Source organism: Rattus norvegicus, chromosome X (assembly GCF_036323735.1).
Source record: "Rattus norvegicus strain BN/NHsdMcwi chromosome X, GRCr8, whole genome shotgun sequence".
Taxonomy (NCBI): domain Eukaryota; kingdom Metazoa; phylum Chordata; class Mammalia; order Rodentia; family Muridae; genus Rattus; species Rattus norvegicus.
Genome location: NC_086039.1, coordinates 31,657,077 through 31,677,880, shown reverse-complemented (window position 1 = coordinate 31,677,880; position 20,804 = coordinate 31,657,077). Strand labels below are relative to the sequence as shown.

The window sequence follows — 20,804 nt, the reverse complement described above, 5'->3', positions numbered from 1 at the left end:
TAGTCCTGGCAGTCCTGGTATTCACTCTGTAGACCAGGCTGACCTTGAACTCAGAGATCCATCTACCTCTGCCTCATGGGACTAAAGGTGTGTGCCACTACTCCTGACCCTTAAAACATATTTTTTTTCCGGAGCTGAGGACCGAACCCAGGGCCTTGCGCTTGCTAGGCAAGTGCTCTACCACTGAGCTAAATCCCCAAACCCCTCAAAACGTATTTTTAAATAACATTTTGCTGTGTGAAATTTCTCTAGCTCTCAAAATGACCCCAATTGATTTGCTGTGACAAACTTTATAAACAACTATCTATCTTTATGAACCAAATCCATTCACAGACCCAGGAAGATTATTCACACAATTATCGCACACTCTCCCTCATAATTCAAATGACTTTCAAAGACCACAAATGATTTTACAATCTAACTGTAAATTTCAGACTGCTACATGATCTTTAATATTACTTTAAAAAGGTCAAAGGAGTAAAGGTCAAAAGAGCAGATAAGTAGCATGGTTCAACAGAAGATGATGAGAAAATAACTTACGAGGCATTTTGCTCTGGAGGGCTGGAGAAAGATGGACCAGAGAAGCTGTGCCTAGATGGAACCGATGATGGCTGGGGTGTTCTCTCAGGACAAGGAGTAGGGGAAGCAGCAGGTGACTCAGATGGTCTGTCAAGACAAGGGCTGGAGGAAGTAATGTGTAATCTCCTGAGACCTGTGAGGAAGAATGAATCAGGGCAAAAATATTACAAACTGCATGGAGAAGATATCAAAATATTTTTAAAAGCTCTGTTATTTTGAAAATAAATCCTACACCATCCTTGCAAATAGCCAAGCTTGCCATGTGAGAACCAAAAAGGTTCAAGCACCAAAGTCAAACCATAGAATTAACATGGAGCATATAGAACTAATCAGCAGCAAGACAAAGGCCATGTGCTCCCTCGACACTTCTGTGTGCTAAGGATACTCTTAACAGCCTTTGTGCTGCCTATTGAGCATTAAAACATCTGCATCACAACCCTCTGGACAGTGGCTTACCTTCCAGATACATTTCATTATCAAGACTTCTTCTCGATTTTGGATGCGGTGTAGAGGAGAGGCGTGTGGAGGAAGAGGTCCTGCGTGGCCGTGAAACCATGCTGCCCACGAACGCTTTGGACACATCACTCTTTTCTTCCTTTAGTATGTCTGCAAGAGGCTGTTCAGAGACAACTCTGTCCTCTGCAGGAACATGTCTGTCCCTGGAACTGGAAGCTATGCTTCTGAGAGCTCCTACAGAGTATACTGATGAAGGACTCTTTGCCGGCTGAGGGCTCATAGAAGGATTCTGAGTAACTCTTTGATAGTAAGTTCTGAAGGCCTTTTCCAAGCGCTCAGCCTCTTGCTCTAGTTCTTTTACTTTGGCTTTTGTACTACTGGCTACAAACTCGAGATCAGAGTCTGGGGAACTAGCCTCTGTTGCTGTATTTACATAAGGTGTGACCCTTGACACAACTGCACCTGCCATAACCTTGTTCTGTTCAAGGGGTACATTCAAGAAATCCCCACTTGTATCTTCATTGTGGGGTGCCATCTTGCCACTCAATAGGCCAGTCAGGGAATGAAGGGTCAGAGAACGCTTTGGATTTCGGAACACTTCGTTCTCTAGGGCTGCAGGTCACAAAAAGAAAATTTGAGAAATGAGGAGAAAAAGCTAAGAATAAAATTAAATTATACTTAAGAATATTTTTAAAGTAGTAAAAACAAGCCTACATATTAAACAGTTTCTGAATCCATAGTCATGCTCATTAACATTTACTGAAAGCTAACTTCATGTACCAAGCCTTTATAAATACGATAAATTTCACAATCTGTTACACATGAGTCTGCAATAAGTATGTCTGAGAAATGAAAAATATATAATTTATTGGGTAAAGTCTAGACAGATCTGAACTATAGCAAACATATTTAATAAATCTTTGTTTATTCCAACGAGCATGAGAATAATCACACATTTGAATTATAATATAATTAGTCTCTCGCCAGGCACAAGTGTCAGATAACCTGGCCAGAAACTTCCACTGCTCTCTGCTGGGAGAGGGGATGGGGTCTTCCTGACATGGGGGCCACATGGTCAGCAATTCCTAGGGCTGCTGAGATTTCCTAGCAAAAATCTAACACCTATGCTGCCTCTTTCCCTGGAAGAGCTCCTTATGACGCTACAAAACCAAGTGTACAATGGGCTAGACGTAGGCCATGTGTGTGGAGGGCTTCAGGAGGGCCCAGATTCACTGAACTATTTTCACATTACAAGACTATTATTATAACTTCAGTGGCAGACGGTCTGGCAAACAACTGCTAGCAGAAAAATAAGGAATTGGAAACGAGTTAAAATGAGTAAAGACCTAGAAATAAACTAGTAAAGGTGGAAGGAACAAGTGACTGATAAGAGTCCAAGCAGGAACTGAGGAAAACAAAAAAAGGAAGGATGAAAAACAAGCTAAACTGTAGGAAGTACACACTTAGCCCAAAAGCAACTGAAGGAGAAAGTATTCCCATGAATCGGGGGGGAAGAGACATTCACAGCAAAGACAATAACTAGTGCCTGAGTGCCTTCCGTATACCAGGTCATGCCTTATATCTATTCTATCTTTGCCCACTGTGGCCCAGTAGCCATCATTACCTCCATTATAAATGGGGGATTGAAGAAGTTCTAAACATGTCATGCCCAAGATCAAACAACTTCAACTGAAGGCCAAAACAAAGCAGGTCTTCAACTCTGAAAGCAATCCTGCTTCTCTTGAGTATTTATACACGGGTCTGGTTAAGGAATATATAGATATATGGAAAAGCCTGTTAGCCTTAACAGAGTCACACATGGACACATGGACACAGACACACAGACACATCACACAGACACATAGACATAGAAACACAGGCACAGACACAGACAGACAGACAGACACACACACAGACACAGACACACAGACACACACACACACACACACACACACACACACAAGAAAGAAAACCATTGAGATGGGGGAGGGAAGCAATGAGATATTCAGGAGGGAGGGAGATGGCTCAGTGGTAAAAGTGATTGCTATACAAGCCTGACTACCTGAGTTGGATCCCTGAAACCCACATAAAAAAAGACCTGGATGTCTACTGCTGCAGCAGTGACAAGGTTATAAATGGGAGGAACCAACTGTTCTGGTATTTGTATTTGAGGACTTCTCCACTGGACAGAGCTGTAACTGTTACTGCTACTATAAACATGGTTAAAACCCATGGGTAGAGAGTTGGAGAAATAGCTCAGCAGTTACAAACACTGGCTGCTCTTTCAGAGGACCCAAGTTCAGTTCTGAGCACCCACTAAAATTAATTTATAACTAATTCTAGGATGGCCTACATAAGCACCAGGTATGCACAGAGTGTACATACATATATAGGTAAAATGACCCTATACATAAATTAATTATAAAAAATTAAAAAGTAATAAATCTTTAAAAAACCAAACATCAAAAAAATGCATAGCGAGGTTCATGCCTTTAATGCCAGAACTAGGGAGGCAGAGGCACATGGATCTCTGTGAGTCTGAGGCCATCCTAGTCTACACAGTAAGTTTCAGGATAGCCAGGGCTATGTAGAAAAGCCCTATTTAAAAAAAAAGATGGGTAGAGAAATCCTAGGTCCAAGAGGAAATCATTTGATGTTGCTTATGATTTGGCTAAATGGTTATGCTGTCAAACTGCAATCTAAATATGATCATAAAGTTGGTCTTCGCACAACCTTGGTTAGAGAAGTTTCTTATTGCAGTGGGTAATGGTTAATGCAGTGACTCATAAATGTCCAAAGTGCCAAGAATAAGCAACTGCGAATGCTGACCCATAGGTGGGACATCTCGATCAACACCTCCCAGCTCAGGGAACAGCAGGGAAGAGGGTATGAAAAAAATATAAGCCCTGGCAGATGAGAACCAGTGCTGCAAAATGCTGTCTTCTGGACATGACATAGCTGTTGCACATGTGAACTCAGAGTAACTATGGTTATCTGTATAAGACAGTTAAAATTCTCAGCACTGGGGGCTGTGGGTGGGGCGAGGTATGTTGGTTCATGCCTTTAATGGTGAAGAGAGATTAGCATAGGTGAGGAGAGATTAGCAGTTGTTTTGGGGTGGTGTCATTGACAGGCTACCTATACCGCAGGGAATGACCTCATAACCAAGCACAGTGGGTTACATGGGGAATAAAAAGGATTGAAGCTGAAAGGAAGCTATAATGATGGGAGGCAGAAGCTAGAAAGAGGGAAGTGTGGATATGATCAAGATTACTTTATAAATCAGTGGAACAGTCCAAGAATTAAAGAAAAAAACTCCATGTAGGAGCACACCTCAGCACTCCCATGGCAAAGTAGAACCAGGAGGACAATGGGCAGGTAGTGCACAGGTTAGCTGGCCTGGAGTAGGCAGTACAGACACTAAGACAGGAGACTCACTGTCTCACTAAGGGAGAAGCAGAGAACTCATTCTTGAAAAGTCCTGTAACCTCCACCAGAGTGCCACAGTGCTCTATGTATCTGTTTCTCTCTTTTACACATAATTAATAAACAATTTATTTTTAAAAAGTCTCCAACCTGTCTGAGTTTGCTTTAGTTGTGACTTTAAATCAGCAACCTGAACAGTTAACCTTTTAACAGAAGCATCATATTCTGATATCTGGGTCCTTAGCTGTGTAGAATTTTCAATCTGAAAAAAAAAATACAATTACAGCTTATTCTAAAAAGAAAATATCTTTTATTCTGCTTATTTATTTATTTTGCAAATTCTAAGAATCTTTTACTCCAGCAATCAATAGGATGGCCTCTATTAAAATAACACCCAAACAAGTGTTTCACCAAACAAGTTTTGCTTTTTTAGAAGGGGTCTCTCTATGAAGCCTTGGCTATGATAGAGCTCATGGAGATCCACCTACCTCTGCCTCCTGAGTGCTGGAATTAAAGGCGTGCACCACCTGTCTAAAAACAGCTATTCTATTCCTCACAGACAGATGTTACAGTAGATGTGTGTAAGCCACAAAGCAGGTATCAAGAGACAATGGGAATTACCAGGGCCTCTGAGAAGTTTTGGTCTACATGAGTTTGCTTTCTCTTCCTTGCTATTATCATTAGGAATATGAAGTCAGAGTCACCAGAAAATGTTCTCACATGAGGAAGGCTCTTTTGCAATGTTAGGGGAAGGAATTCTTTGTACTCAAATAATCTGATTTCAATGGTTTGACATGTGTAAGCTTTCTATAACTACAAAGCAGACTAGCACAATTCTCTAAGAATAAAGAACAATACTCACTTCACTCTGCAGCTGTTTCTGCAGAGCTTGCCTATGAGTTTCAAAGCCTTTATGCTCCAGTGCCATAGCCTTTTCTGTTTTCTGTAATTCTTTCTGAAAAACTAAAAGCTCAGGGGGTGGCTGAGTTATACCTAAAAAGGTTTAAGAAAAAAAAGAGAGAAAAATATTCCTCATCATTATTATCTTAAATTTGCCTATTTCACTAAAAAGAGAAAGCATCTAGAGAAGTTTATAATAGTTTCCTTTCTTTGTACTCATGCAATTAATATTCTACTAATTCTATTAAGTGGCCTAAGAACAATCTTGATTCACAAATTTCACGATAAAATAATTTAATGCATGTTAATATAATTGAATTCCTCTGGAAGCTCTCTAAGATAAAGAATTCTTTCAAATTCTTAAATTAACCCGATAGCCTATCTCTTTCCCTTACCACATGCAGAAAGTATTCTGTCAGTGCCTGTCCTTGGTTTCATGAATTATGAAAAGTAGCCCACGGCAGTCAGGCTTCAGAAATAAGGTTGATGGCACCCTCCATTTGGGTCACAGAAAGGCCCCTTTAGTGTGTCTTATGTAGGGTAGTCATAAAGGATAATGTAGGGGTTGGGGATTTTGCTCAGTGGTAGAGCGCTTGCCTAACAAGCACAAGGCCCTGGGTTCGGTCCCCAGCTCCGAAAAAAAAGAAAAAAAAATAAAGGATAATGTACTAGAAACTGGGCCACGATGTTAGGATTCTCTTAGAACTGGGGTCTTAGGAGAGAGAGAAACTTCCAGAAGTACACTGAGTAAGAAAAGGCACAGAGCACTGGTGGGAGGTGTCAAGAAGGGACTATGAGCTCTCTTGGTTGAGAATCATAGTAGGCAGGCAGAATGATTACAACCTCTTCTCCCTGCCTTGCTCCAAGTGCTTACTGGCTCACCTGAGGCAACAGTCAGAGGGCATGAACCCCGAAGCCACCTGCAGAGGCAGTTACTTAACAAATATTACTTAAAGGAAACTCCTAATTGTGCAATAGCAAACAAAATGTAAGCAAGTTCAATGTTAGGATCTTAAAAAATCCTTCCAATGTAAGCCTCCCTTACAGACAGGTAGTAAGTAGTTCTATAATCCTGACCTAATGGAAATTACAGAAACATGCAGATCACACACACAAAAAAGACATACGGTCTAGGAGACGTAAGTTTTCATTCCTATTCTCTTCCAGTTGCTGTTTAAGTAATTTATTTTGTGCCTGAAGTTCCACTTTCTCTTCTTTCAGTTGTGAGTAATCACTCATCTCTTTCAGTTTTTCATTCAGCGAGTGGTTTTGTTTTGACATTGCAAAAAATTGAGCTTTGACAGACTCCAGCTCCAGCTAAAATTGAAAAAGGAAAACTTATACCTGAATAACTTTCACAGCACTGCAAAAGTAAAGGCTGGAAAGCCTGAATCTGAGCATCACAAACGAATGACAGTGACTATGAGACAGAGGTCAGGCCCTCTGCAACGACATCCCTTCCGCACTGCGGATAGGGCCAGTAGAAGCTCAGAGCCTGGAAGCTTCACAGACATCTGTGAAGTGAGGGAAGGGTGTATGGTGAATGCAATTTGGAGTCAATTCCCCAAATGCCACCAATACAACTACACAAGATAACCAGACATTTTAAAAACATAAACAGATGAAAGGTAGATACAGTCTCTCCGCTGTGAGGCACTTTCATTTTCTTAGTCTATTGTGTCCTAAGGATGCAAAAGTAAACCTCACCTACAGAATCCACTTCAGTTTGTTTTAGACAATGTCTTACTTATTTATCCCTGGCTGGTAAGAGAGAAGCTAATATCTACTGGCCACCTGCTATGGGTACTTAACTCCCCCAATGATCATGCTTTGTTATGTACAGAGGGTCAGGAAATTGAAGAAAGCTGTGTAGCAATGGGGGATGGGGAACTGGGGATAGCAACCAGAAAGTTCCAGATGCCAAGAAAGCAAGAGCCTCCCAGGACCCCTACAGAGATTACATTAGCTGAAATACCCCATAAAGGGGAGGGAGAACCTGTAGAAACCATATCCAGCGGTTAGGCATGCCCTTCCCCCACCAGTTGAGGGATAGGGTCACTCACCCATCTCCAAAATTTTAACCCAGAATTGCTCCTGTCTAAAGGAAATACAGGGACAAAAAATTGGAGCAGAGACTGAAGGAAATGCCACCCAGAGACTGCCTCACTTGGGAATCCATCCCACATGCAGACACCAAACCCAGACACTAATGCTGATGCCAAGAAGTGCTTGCTGACAGGAGACTGATATAGCTGTCTCCTGAGAGGCTCTGCCAGATCCTGACCAATACAGATACAGATGCTTGAAGCCAAACATCAGACTGATCACAGGGACTCCACTGGAGGAGTTAGGGGAAGGACTTGAAGGAGCTGAAAAGGCATCAATGGGAGGGGAGGCCCTTGGTCCTGTGAAGGCTTGATGCCCCAATGTAGAGGAATGCTAGGAATGGGTGGATGGGTGGGGGAGCACCCTCATAGAAGGGTAAAAGGGGATAGGATAGGGGGTTTGCAGAGGGGAAACTGAGAAAGGGAATAACATTTGAAATGTAAATAAATAAAATATCCAATTTTTTAAAAAAGAAATATCTCTAAGATTACAGTCACAGAACTTGCCTGAAGACACATAAGCAGTTAAGGAGGGAGAAAGAATTTGAGCAGCAGGATTCTTAGCTCCAAGCTCTTTTTCTACATGCTTTTGCGTGAAATTAGAACCCACTGTATTAACTTCAGCTATCACCTTCTTAGTCATAAAATAATCAGTCCAAGAAGATGTAAAAGATGGCATAGGGGGTACAGACATAGTTCAATGTCAAGAGCATTTACTGTTCTTCCAAAGAACCAGGTTTAGATTCCCCATGGGGATTCCCACATGACAGCTAAGAATCCTGCATAACTCCCATTCCAGGGGGATCTCCTGCTGTCCACAGGCACTGTACACATGTGGTGCACAGACATATATACAGACAAAACTGCCGAACACAAAATAAAAATAAATAAATCTAAAAACATCCCTATATTCTCTATAAATAATAATAAAGCATTAACCCTACCATGCCATTAAGGAAAGTTAAGAAATAGGTTCAACGAGTACCTCAACTTCTTTCATACGCTGTACAGATTTACTGAGTTCTTCCTTTTTTGAATTAATAACTGTGAGCTCCTCTTGCAAATGAAAAGTTTTTTCTGAGGAATAAAGAAGAACCAATTAAATAGTGATTTCCTACTGAACATAAAAGACATTATAAGAAATAGGTCCCATTACCCAATGACTGGTGCCAAATTACAACTGCCATATATGTGGTAAAATTCCTACGACATACTAAGCAGTTACACCCTTTGTGCAGGGCATGGGACCTTAATGTTAAGAGTGCCTACCTTCCTAAAAGGCAAAGATCTGTTTTCCTTCTGTAGTTTTTCCTTCCTGCAACACAACTCTATGCAGATTCTATCAAGAGAAAATTTACTAACTCTAAATACACAATAGCACTAAACTGTAAGATGTATCTGCTTCTATGCGACAGGAGCAAAAGGGACCACACAGCTGGTATCTAGTCAACAGTAAGTAAGCAGCTCTAGTTTACTTCAAAAATGTTTCAAATTTCCAAAGTTCATGTGCTTTTCGCACTTTCCTACAAACATACTGAAAAATAAAACATGAATATTAAAAATGTATTCAACTTTCATAGACTCAGGTCAATGTAAACCTGAGAACTTAGGAAGTATAAAGATATGTAAGGAAAAAGGGACAAGGAAACCTAGTCACAAGACAGAAAAAGTGAAATTTTCTATAATGGAGCTGCAGAGATGGCTCAGGGGTTAAGGGCACTGGCTGCTCTTTCAGAGGACCTGGGCTTAATTCCCAGCCCCCACTTGGTAGCTCACAATCTGTAACTCAAGCTCCAGGGCATCCAATATGCGTTACTGGCCTCCATGGGCACTGTGTGCACATGGTGCAGGCAAAACACCCACACACATAAAGTCAAAATACACACATCTTTAAATAAGAAATGAAGAACCAGTGAGATGGAGTCGTGAGTAAAAGCACCTGCTGCTCGGCCTGACAACCCAATGTCAATGCTAGGGACCCAGTGGTAGAAGGACAAAAACCAGGTCCCATTAAATTCTGTGACCTGTATATGTACCCTGTTTAACACATACACCCCCTCCTCCTAACAAATAAATATGCAAATAAATGTTTTGTAAAAAGGGAAAGACAAATTTAAGAATACACATACAACAGATGCCACACACTGGTAACACACACCTTTAATCCCAGCACATGGGAGGCAGAGGCAGGTAATCTCTGAGTTAGAGCCCAGCCTGGTCTATAGAGTGAGTTCCAGGACAGCCACGGCTACACAGAGGAACACTGTCTTGAAAAATCAAAACAAGAAACAAACAAGAAGACTAAACAGATGCAACTTAGGAGGCTAATAACTACATCAGAACTGAAATAAGCCAGCCATCACCTTTATTCTTCCTTTCCTCTTCCAGGAGTTTATTTGTTCTGGTGATATAATCATCCTTTAGTTCCAGTTGGTACCTGAGAATGAGAATGACTAAAATGAGGTCCTTGCCATCTACCTGGAGAGTCCACTAATCCTGAGGAGCTTATCTATAGCCCAGCATACCTAAAGTGCCAACACAGCTTAGGGGAAACTTCAAAGTCTCAGTTCTAAGGCTAGGCAACTAAATTTTAAACATCAAAGGTCCAATAAAACCTCCATCCAATAAATAGAGTTCCAAAATTCAATCACACAAAATGAAGGATGTTATCATGGGGTTACTGAAAACAACTACTTTCCCACTGGCCTCAATTCGTACAGAGAGCATAAAAGGAAACAAAGAAAAGCTTACCTAGCACACAACAGATTCTGTGTCCCCAGAGATTGGCAAGGCATTCAGTCATTTGTAATCTGCCTATGTAATCTCCCAAATCCAAACCAGGATAAGAACTTTTGTTCCTAGGGTTTATGTACAATTAAAAGCCTACTAGTATTATATCTATATCAGCAATAGCAAAAGGGATGTTACCATAGAGTTTTACTTATTTTTCTTGAGTTATCACTAGTCAGGGACAGGCAAAAGAAAGACAGACCCTCCTGTAATAAACATCCCTCACCCTTACCTTTGCTGAAACCAAAGACAAATATTAAAGGTTATTAGATGGGACGCGTACACCTGCCACTGAGAAGAGTTACCATTCAATTATCCTTGCTCCTGGATTCTATTCACTGGCCCATAAAATTCAGACTAGAATACCTGGGTATGATAGCACACATTTGCTATCACTGAACTTGGGAGCCTACAGCAAGGGAATCAAGAACTTTGGGTCAACCTGGGCTACATAGCAAGAAGCAGGAGAGAGGAGAGAAGGTAGGCCAAATTAACTGTATCTGACACATTTTCATTTCCCTTTATCACCATTTGCTTCATAAAGTTTACTTTAGCTCCTTTCTTTTGATTCTGGCTTTACAGAGTCTTGAGAGAACAAAGCCCAAGTTCATAATCAAATTCTACCTTAAAAACCTTGTAATTGTTATTGGCATTCATCTCAGTGGCAGCATGAAAAAGTAAATCACAAGCCCTCACAGCCAAAGGAGTTATAAATAAGAGTATCTGATGAAATTCTCTACACTGTATGCTTTAAAAACTATCTTAAATATTCATCGAAAAGGTTTGATTTGTTAAAGAAAATAGTTTTGTTCAAACACTGAATTTTACCATGTAAATATTAGTCCTATTAGGCCATCAATTTTGGTTACTTTTCACCAACTTAATTCAAACATGTTACTCTTTAAAAAAAAAAACCCAACAATTACTTTAGAAGTTCAGTTTTGAGTTTCTGTTCATAGGCCTCTTCAATATTCTTTAGATTCTGTTCCCGTCTCCGAAGTGCCTCAGCCTCATTTTTATTTTTTTCTTCTTGGAGCTTCTGGGTCCTGAAATTAATCCCAAAAAAGTTTGTAGGAAAGCAGACTGAAATTTATATGACTGTCCTAACAGGAAACAAACAAAAAAGTCTCCCTATATTTTACAAACTGACCTAGTTACTGTATATCAGACTAGGGAGGGAATAGAACAGGGGTAGCTGGCTTAAAGAAGTAGAAAGGAGTCAATGCCAAAGTAGTTTCTTAAAGGAGATAACTAACATTTAGAAACTGGCTAGGAGGGCCACTTGTTGCCAAGCCTGAGTTTGATCCCCAAGACCTACATCCTCATGATAGAAGGAAAGAACTGACTCTCACCAAGTTGTCCTTTAACCTCCACGTGTGCACTGCTGTGGCATGCCTGAATCTAGTCACACACCAATAAGTTAGTTTGTTTTTTTTAAATTTTTTAAAAGATTTATTTATGAGTGTACTGTAGCTGTCTTCAGACAGACCAGAAGAGGGCATCAGATATCATTACAGATGGCTGTGAACTACCATGTGGTTGCTGGGAATTGAACTCAGGACCTCTGGAGGAGCAGTCAGTGCTCTTTTTAACCTCTGAGCCATCTCTCTACCCGCCCCCTACACACACATACATACTGGTTACATCGTGAGCCCATGCTCATAATTCTAACACCAGACAGACAGAAACAGAAGGATCATTGCAAGTCCAAGGCCAGCCTGGTGTACATAGTGAGTTTCAGGTAAGCCAGGGTTAAAAACAAAATGAAAACATAGCTCAAAAAACCCCAAAACCAAAACAACAAACTAAAACAAAACAAAAACCTGGCTATAGATGGTAAGTGGTCATAATCAATTTAGAAGAATATTACAAAAGCACAAGCAAAAGTTAGTTTACACATATAACTGTTCTGTAATACTGTTTACAACTGCTGGATCTAATTCACTAGCCCATAGATACTAAAGGCTTAAGACCTGCTTTCAATATTTCATAATCTATTGATTAAATACTGAAAAAAGGGAATGACAGAAGGGAATTAAGAGAAGAAGAGATGGGGGGAGGAAGAAGTCATATTCTTACTATACACTAACCCCACAAGGTCCTCCTAGTAAGACTAAATGAGTGGTACTAGCAGCTCTCTACTTCCCAGGTGCTGCAGAGAACAAGCCGTTCTAAGAACCACAACCCAAAGCTCACTGGTTCAAGCACTAAGCAAAAGCTGCAGGTGTAGGCACCAGCACCCTCTGCTGGCTAACCCGGAAAGTCAGGGAGCAGAAAAATACACTTAATGTACTTGAATGCTTAGAAGGAGGGGAGAACAGAAGTGGATATAAAAAGTTAAGGAGAGAAGAAATCAAATGAACTGAGCCTACAAAAGTGAGAAAACAATACCAATACAGATAGTGACAATTTTTTTAATGTACTAAGACTTCTGAAGAACATATATGAATGCTAATAGCAAGGTCTAACTGGGGAAAAATTACATGCACACTATAGGTTGTGAGCTTGCTAGCAGTCCCAGGAAGAACTGAAAGATGAAGCAACCTGCGCACTTAGAAAACATTCAGTGGCACCCCTACCCCATCATAGGACATGGTTCCATACCAGATGAGCCAAGTTAGAACAGAGTTCCTTAGTGGAGTACAAAGTAGGTAAATGGAGCAGGCCAGGATGCCTGGAACTTAGCTACATACAAGAGACTATCAGAGCTGATAATTAAAGGTAGCTGCAAAGCACAGAATTTATAGAAACATTAGGAGAGCATCCAGGTTGTCCAGCTTCAAGGGAGTCTGACAGAAATATTTCTCCATGGTTTCCAACTAACAATCTAATACTTTAGAAGAAAAACCCCAAGTTATATCTTCTAAACCAGTTGATATCACCTTCAGAGCCAGGAACTCTCCCAGGCAATTTTGTTTTGTTCGTTTTTAGACAGGGTATTAACACCATGAGAAATAGCTCCATCCATTGACAAGTTAAGTTGGACTATTCTATTTCATTTTTTTCAGTACAGTAGCAGGTCTGAATACCTGATTCAAATATGCAGGCTGGTCTAGAACTCACCATGGAGCTGAAATTGGTCTCAAACTCATGGAAATCATTCTGTCTCATCCTTCCAAAGTACTGGGATTACAGACATATACTACCACACTAGGCTTTTATTTAGCTGGGGAGAAAACTCAGTAAATAAAGTGAGTGCTGTGAATGCATGAGGACCTGTATTCAGATCCCAAATACCCACAGGCATGGTGTGGGAAATGACAGAGACACTCTGATGCCCAAAGCTTGCTGTCCAGCTACTGTAGTCAATCACTGAGCTTCAGGCCAACCAATGAAAGACCCAGAAAAAAATATGATGATGAAAGATCATAGAAACTACCTCACATTGACCTCTGACCTTCAGAGACATACATGGGTAAGTGCACCTACATGTACCCTTACAGGCAACACACACACACACACACACACACACACACACACACACACACACACACACACACACGATCTTTTAGAAAAGGCTAGGAAATTTAGACATAATACTTAGTATAACCTTTTCATATCCAAAAAGAACACGTATTACTTACAATTCAAAAGCTTCGATTCGTTCCTTCAGCTCTGCTTCTCTACCTCTAAGCAAATCTATATCATTTAGTAGAAGCTGTCTCTGAGCATAAATTTCTTTTGTTTCCATCTGCATAGGAAAGCATTTACTTTTAGCAAGCAAGCAAAGTTAAATAAAACACTGCAACTCAGACACCCTTATTCTAGAACACAATGAAAGCTACAGATACTTAGGGTAACAATTTCTCCTCAAAGAGACTTCAATGAACATTTGGTTTTAAAGTTATTTTGTAGTTGCACAAAAATGTATTCTTGTACACAAAACAATTAGCCCCTCAGTGAATGGTAAACTACACTGCCATTGTTAGGAATATAGATTCCTAACACCCTAGTATAGCGCTTTAGCATCCCCCATATTCCCTTACTCAAAAATTTAGTAAGTACAGCCAGAAAAACTTTAAATATGCATATTTAGTAATGAAATTCCCAAAGAAGATAATCCCCTTGGTGATTGATGATGGTACCTAAATGTTTGTTTAGAGATCATTCTGATTCCAGTTATAGGCTCAGGTGAACTCCCAAGTGAATGAGCCATCCCATCAGTGAACCAACCCCACCAGGAGCAGAAAAGTTCCTCATCTTAACAGAGCTCACAATTTGGTTGAGAGAGAGAAAAATAATCACTCAAGGATGTAATGATTTCATAACTTAAGTATACAATGACCACATGCAGAAATAACACATGTATGAGCCATTCAGTGAGCTGGGGAAGAAGCCACTGAGGTGACATCAAGGTAGGTCTTTGAAGTAGAACAATACAGCCTTAATAGGGAGAGAGGTGGACAAGCATCGAAAGGCATGGTGTAGCCAAAGAGGATGATAATCTTTAATACTTTCTGGTACTACTAACTAAATGAGGATCTAGGCAGTCACCAAGCTGAAAGTAAAGTTGTTAGTCTAAACATAGCCCAGTATCTTAAACATCTATGCCTATTTTCATAGATGAAAATAGTTCATTTCCTAGATAATCTAGATACATACTTCAGAGGTCCTACCTATATCATGCTGGATAACAGGCCTTATTGAAAAGAGCCAGCAAGGGTGAACTCTAGGGGGAAGCACTCCTATTTTGAACATTTTCTAATAACTGCTCTAGATAAACACTGAAAACAGTGGTGCGGGTCCTGTTTGACTGAAGACATTCTCTTAGCAAACAAAGGGGTTTTCCTGAAGGAGATCTGCCTGAAATGTGACTAGGCAACTCTGAACACAGCCTACTCCTGTGACTGCCAAGTATCCCTTCATTTCCTTCAGGATGGGGCCACCCACGTTCTTACCTGCTTCTCTTTGATCTCTTCATCCCCTTAGCAGAGCACCAAGGTTTTTAAGTCTTGAGGCTGCCTTTCTCAGGTCAAATTAAGTTTAGCAAAACACCATTTCTCAATCACTTCTACCTTCCCACCGTCACAGAAAGGGGCGAGCAGGTGCTCATACATGATAAACCCTCCTCAGAGCCAGAACAGAAGCCTCTTGTCTAAGCATATGGTTTGCTCTGCCACTTTCTGGCTCCTGCCTTGGCTGGGTGCTGCAATGGTAACATCCTCTGTGTTTTAAAGAACTACTCCCACTCATCCACAGAAACTACCTCCAAGCCTCTCCTTAAAGCCCTCTTCAATTTGCCTGGCAAGACTGAGAGTGTCTCCTAATCAGTGTAAACATTCACCCCAGTTCTTTCTTTTTGACCACTGCTGAGCAAAGTTTCCCTGAGCTTGCCAGTGCTCAGCCTTCTCTGTATTCCTAACAGGAGTCCCACCTGCCCCTCGAGAGCCTTGCTCCATCCGAAGCCCTTTCTAGATCATTCTACAAAGCTACTAACAGCAGGACAGAGACACCCAGTAAAGTATTACTACATATTACCTCTTGGTGCTTTTTGATTCTTTCCAGAGTGTTCTTTTCCTGAGAAATGAGGGCTTCATTTTTTGCTTGACAAGTTCTTTCAAATTCATTCCGGAACTCAGCCAATTCCTTTTCATATTTTCTTTTCTCTTCCATCCTAACTTTAGTTATTTCAGCTTCTCTAAAATACTTCAGCTATGAATCGAGCAGAAAGACTAAAAATAGTTCCTTAAAAAGAGTACAAATACACCCCTCATTCACTCCATCCCTTAATAAAAAGGGTCTAGATTTCCCCCCACGTAGCCAACGTTAAAGCAGTAGAGAAGGTAAGTGGGCCTGGCTCTCATCAACAGCAGCGAGGACTACAGCTTACCTTCTGACACATTTCTACCTGAAGCTGCTGCTGTATTTCTTTCTTATACTCATTTAACTTGGTCTCTAAAGATTCTAGCTTGGGACGATGTGGAAAAGCTTCTGCAAATTGATCATCGATAAGCTGAAACTTCTCGGCTATTAAAAAAAATAACACAGCCAATTAGGAAATATAAAATCAACTCAGTACGCTATACAAGAGGCCCAAAGCAGACTGTACTAAAAGGGGAGTGCAGAGATGTCTGCTACCTACTTTGAAATAGATTCAAAGACCGAACCAAGCAGAGAGCTAAGTGATAAACAAGTAGAATGCAAGTATCACAGTAGCACTGTGTAGGCAAATAGACACCATAACATTGTTTCAACTGTTCTGCATGTTTGGAAAGATTGATAATAAATTGGGGGGACAAGTATAAATCAATCTCTTCTCAGTTTTTAAGTGCACAAAGCTTGAATTAGAGTTGAATTAAGGTTGACACACATTCAAAACAAGGACTTTAGAAGTATAAAAACTATGTACTTTAATTCTTCTTGTCTTTTACAGATAAGGAGGGTTAAGCAACTATAGCACAACCAGGCTCAAGTTGAGGCCTGCTGACTTTCTCACACCGGATCTTTTTCTAGGAGGCCCTTGGCCCTTAAACTAACCAGAGAGCCAAACCCAATATGAGGCAGAGAATAAACCTGAACATGGAGTACAATCCCATGCACACACACACAAAAATCACCTTCAGAGCACACATGGAAAGAAAAGGATAGCAAGAGTAGATTAAAATACTGAGTGTTTTTTCTGTATAGTGTCCCGGGCTCTTTTTCTTTTTTCTTTTTCTGGAGCTGGGGACCGAACCCAGGGCCTTGTGCTTGCTAGGCAAGCACTCTACCACTGAGCTAAATCCCCAATCCCAATACTGAGTGTTTTTGACAGGCACAATTGTGGCCATGTTTTTCCAGCCACTTATTTTCCAAATAAGCCTTAACCACACAGAATAAGACAAGACTTTCTAGTCACATGGTATCACTGAGTATTTGAAATGACATCAATCCGAGTATAGTAAAAATAACACAGTAGATCTCCAAGAATTGCCTTAAAAAATGAATGTGAAATATTTCACTAATGTTTTTATACTATTTGCTTGAGGAAATATCTTGAATGCTTTGGGTTAAATAATTAAGATAAATTTCACCTGTTTCCATTTTTTAAATGTAGCCATTAGGAAATTTAAATTTTTCTAGTGTTTTGTGTTACTGGAAAGCTCTCATTTACAATGATAACATATTTTGCTAATGGTATTAAAACTATACTTAAGGGCCTAGCTGGAGAATATCGCTTTGTAAATGATGGATACCTTATCTTCCTCTAAGTTAAAAGGCACTACTAACGATGAGCCAAAAAGATGATTAAGCACATCAGTATAGATAACTGCTTTCCATCTCTTTTGACATAAAACCAAAAGGTAGTTCTCCTTTGCTTGGTTGCTGTGACAAGCACCATGACCAAAAGCAACTAGGGAATAAAATGGCTTATATTTGCAGCTTATACTCCAGGTCACAGTCCAGCAGAAACACAGAGAAATGCTTACTACCTTGTTCCTTGGCTTATACTAAATTTTCTAGCGAGAACAGGACCCCAACCTAGAAATGGTGCTGCACACAGTGGGCCAGGCCCTCCCACATTGTACAAAACAATTTCCCACAGACATACCCATAGCCCAATCTGATGGAGGCAATTGTTCAGTGGAGGATCTTCTTCTAAGCCAACTCTAGCTTGTGTCAAGTTGACAATAAAAACTAGATAACACAGGTAGAAGACACTAGAAAAAGGTATTGAGTACAAAATCTCTAGGCCTTGGACCAAAGATATTGGACTCTATCCAAATGGAGGTTTCCAAGTCGAGCTCCTCACTGAGGACCTCAGTTTCAACTATACAATGAAATGATGGGACAAAGACTTCTCTAACTCTTTGCAAACAGTTTATAACATATTGTGGTGGTCTGAATAAAAATACTCCACCCCCCTACCATGGGTTCATATATTTGAATGCTTAGTAACCAAGGAGTAACACTATTTGAAAGGATTAGAAGGTATGGCCTTGTTAGAGGAAGTCACTGTCACTGAGGCTGGACTTTGAGGGTTCAAAAACCCAAGCCAGGCTCAGGAGCTCTTTCTTCCTACAGCCTGCAGATCTTAATGTAGAACTCTCAACTACTTCTCCAGCTCCATATCTGCCTGTGTGCTGCCATGCTCCCCACCATGATGACAATGGACTAAACCTCTGAAACTGCAAGCAGGCCCCAACTAAAACACATTTCTTCACAGCAGCAGAACACTGACCAAAACATATACCAATTTAATGGCTAAAAATAGAGTCAGAGAACACCTGAGTTTCACAGTTAAGACAGGTTAAACTCCACAAGTAAGGAAGAACCTGGATCTTGGCATCCCTATAAGAGTGGACAGTCAGTGTAGCCCTAGAATTCAGAAGAACAGATTATGAGAGTGGAAAGAAATTCCTACTCCCTCCAGCATCACAATTCCAGAAAAATGAATTTCTTTGTCACCTACGTATAGGCAGCATTTTTCCAGATCAAAGAAAAAAACATATATTATGATATTTTAAAAAAAAAAAACAAGGCTAAGTAAGGTGTTATGCATCTGTAAATACTGGCACTCAGAGGATGCAGAGGCAAGACAATCAACAGCTTGAGGCCAGATCCATTTACAAAGTGAATTCAAATCCAGCCAGGGCTAAATAGTGAGATCCTGTTTGTAAAATAATCAAGCAAAAACAAAAATAATAACAAGATAGCTAGCAGAATTGAAGAAAGAAGGTATAATTACCTAGGGACACTTGGCTAGGAAATGTGGTGCTTGTCTGAGTTTCCACATCACAGCTCTCTTTAGTTTGATGATATTCTGCCAACTCCTTTAAGAAACTCATAAGAAAACCTAAACGTATAACATATATAGTTTTGTTTCAGAACATCATTCGACTATTGCTTTATTGCTGTTTATGAGTCGAGTTATAGCATTATCATTTGATTACCAAGGAAAGGTCTTTCCAAGCATGATATAAATCTTAAAAGAAATAGAGATCGCTATAACCACAAAAAAAAATATAAATTTACAAATGGCATAAAATAAACTCAAAAGACAAATGATATATAGGGAAAGACGGATGTCTCATTGTAATGTCAAAGAACTCTTACAAATCAGTAAAACAAAAAAATAGAAAAGACATGGACAAAGTTCACAGGAAAAAAATTTAAATTGAAAAAACATGAATACCTTTTAAATGTTAAACAAATACACAAAACCCATAAGTAAATGCAAATTAATAACATAAGAGAGAGACATTTTCTGCATAACATTGTAGCCCTGGCATAAAATCACTGATAATGTCAATGCTGACATGGGAATCTAGGAGAGCAATTTGTTAGTGTCCCCATATTTTAACCTAGGCATTTTCAATTGACACTGCCTTTAAGTAAGGGCACAAAGTATATATGATACACACTTACTGTTTCTTACAGCAAAAAGCAAGCAACAACTGAGTCTCCTTTAATAAAGATTTAAATATGTTCTTTAAAAATGATCTAAAGTTAAAAGAACTCCTTCATCAGCCAAAATACAATCTTTTATCCCTTTCTACTAAAGATTTTAAAACTCTACTCCCACAGCTGTAGCTTCCTTTAACTTCCATTTACCAACACAATACTCCATTATATAAAAATCACACACTAACTACCTATACTCTCATTCATAATGGGAGTCAGTTCTCTTCTTCCACCATGTGGATCCTGGAAACCGAACTCACATAGTCAGGATTGACAACAGGTACCTTTATGTGCTGACCCATCTCAATGGCCCAAATTCCCATTCTTAACAATGAGAATGTTGGCTCTTATTCTCTACTACCTGTAGACGTGACTGAAATTTCACAATTATTACTAAGTCCTATGCAAATAACTATCACACACAATACAGTCTAATTCAACTGTTAGGCTCCACTAATTTTCAAAGTTAAGAAGCTCAGCATTCTCTGAGTCCAAGTGAGAACATTACAGTAACGCTGTTTGGCCACAGTCTATATTCCATCCAGCGATCACTTAATCTCCTAAATTTGAATTGAAGTTCTCCTTGTACTGATTTTTGCCAAAATTAACAAAAGGTTAATGGTTAGCCAAAGAGAGCTCTACCCTTTGGTACTTGGATGCATAACAGAATTGCTACTCAGTTTCTCTGTGTTCCAGAGATTTTTATCATAGTAAGCTGGTAGCAGATATTAGTCAGATGTTTGCAGAATCAGAAGCACTTAAGTAGACTATGGAAACATGGGCAATAATCTTTTAAAAATAATATAAACATCTATAGTAAAGTGGATTATTCCTAAATATTGTTTCAAGCTCGAAATTTCCTTCTCAATATTATGTCAACAGCTATTAGTGACATAGTCTAAGGAGTGCTTTCTAGTATGGCAGCCATGTAACTGAACTTAAATTCAGCTAAAATCAAGTACACTGTTCAGTCAGAGTAAGTAGCCCTATTTCAAGTATCACATGACCTTAGTGGCCACCACATGAGACAGCAGAGATAGGCATTCCCATTAAAAGCAGAGGTATACTAAATAGCATACTGCCTTAAAGTTCGGAATGTAGGGTCTTATCTATTCATTTACTTAGCAGAATGGGATAAAAGATAGTCATCTTTTTATTTTGAAT

General features: G+C 39.8%; 1 protein-coding gene across 4 annotated transcripts in view; it reads right to left on the bottom strand.

The window, feature by feature from the left end:
- Ofd1 (Ofd1 centriole and centriolar satellite protein) overlaps positions 1-20,804 on the bottom strand; it is a 40,769-nt gene that overhangs the window by 9,888 nt on the left and 10,077 nt on the right. For 3 of the 4 annotated variants that reach the window (NM_001106961.1, XM_063279934.1, XM_008773164.4), the window contains 12 exons: positions 18,925-19,032; positions 16,087-16,223; positions 15,735-15,908; positions 13,841-13,947; positions 11,183-11,302; positions 9,830-9,903; positions 8,452-8,543; positions 6,489-6,678; positions 5,324-5,454; positions 4,612-4,723; positions 1,036-1,647; positions 541-712 (listed from right to left, as the gene is read on the bottom strand). In NM_001106961.1, the coding sequence (NP_001100431.1) occupies positions 541-712; positions 1,036-1,647; positions 4,612-4,723; positions 5,324-5,454; positions 6,489-6,678; positions 8,452-8,543; positions 9,830-9,903; positions 11,183-11,302; positions 13,841-13,947; positions 15,735-15,908; positions 16,087-16,223; positions 18,925-19,032 (2,029 nt within the window). Of the gene's footprint in view, positions 1-540; positions 713-1,035; positions 1,648-2,659; positions 2,797-4,611; positions 4,724-5,323; positions 5,455-6,488; positions 6,679-8,451; positions 8,544-9,829; positions 9,904-11,182; positions 11,303-13,840; positions 13,948-15,734; positions 15,909-16,086; positions 16,224-18,924; positions 19,033-20,804 lie in introns of those variants that run through there. The other variant, XR_010061184.1, reaches the window with a different exon arrangement.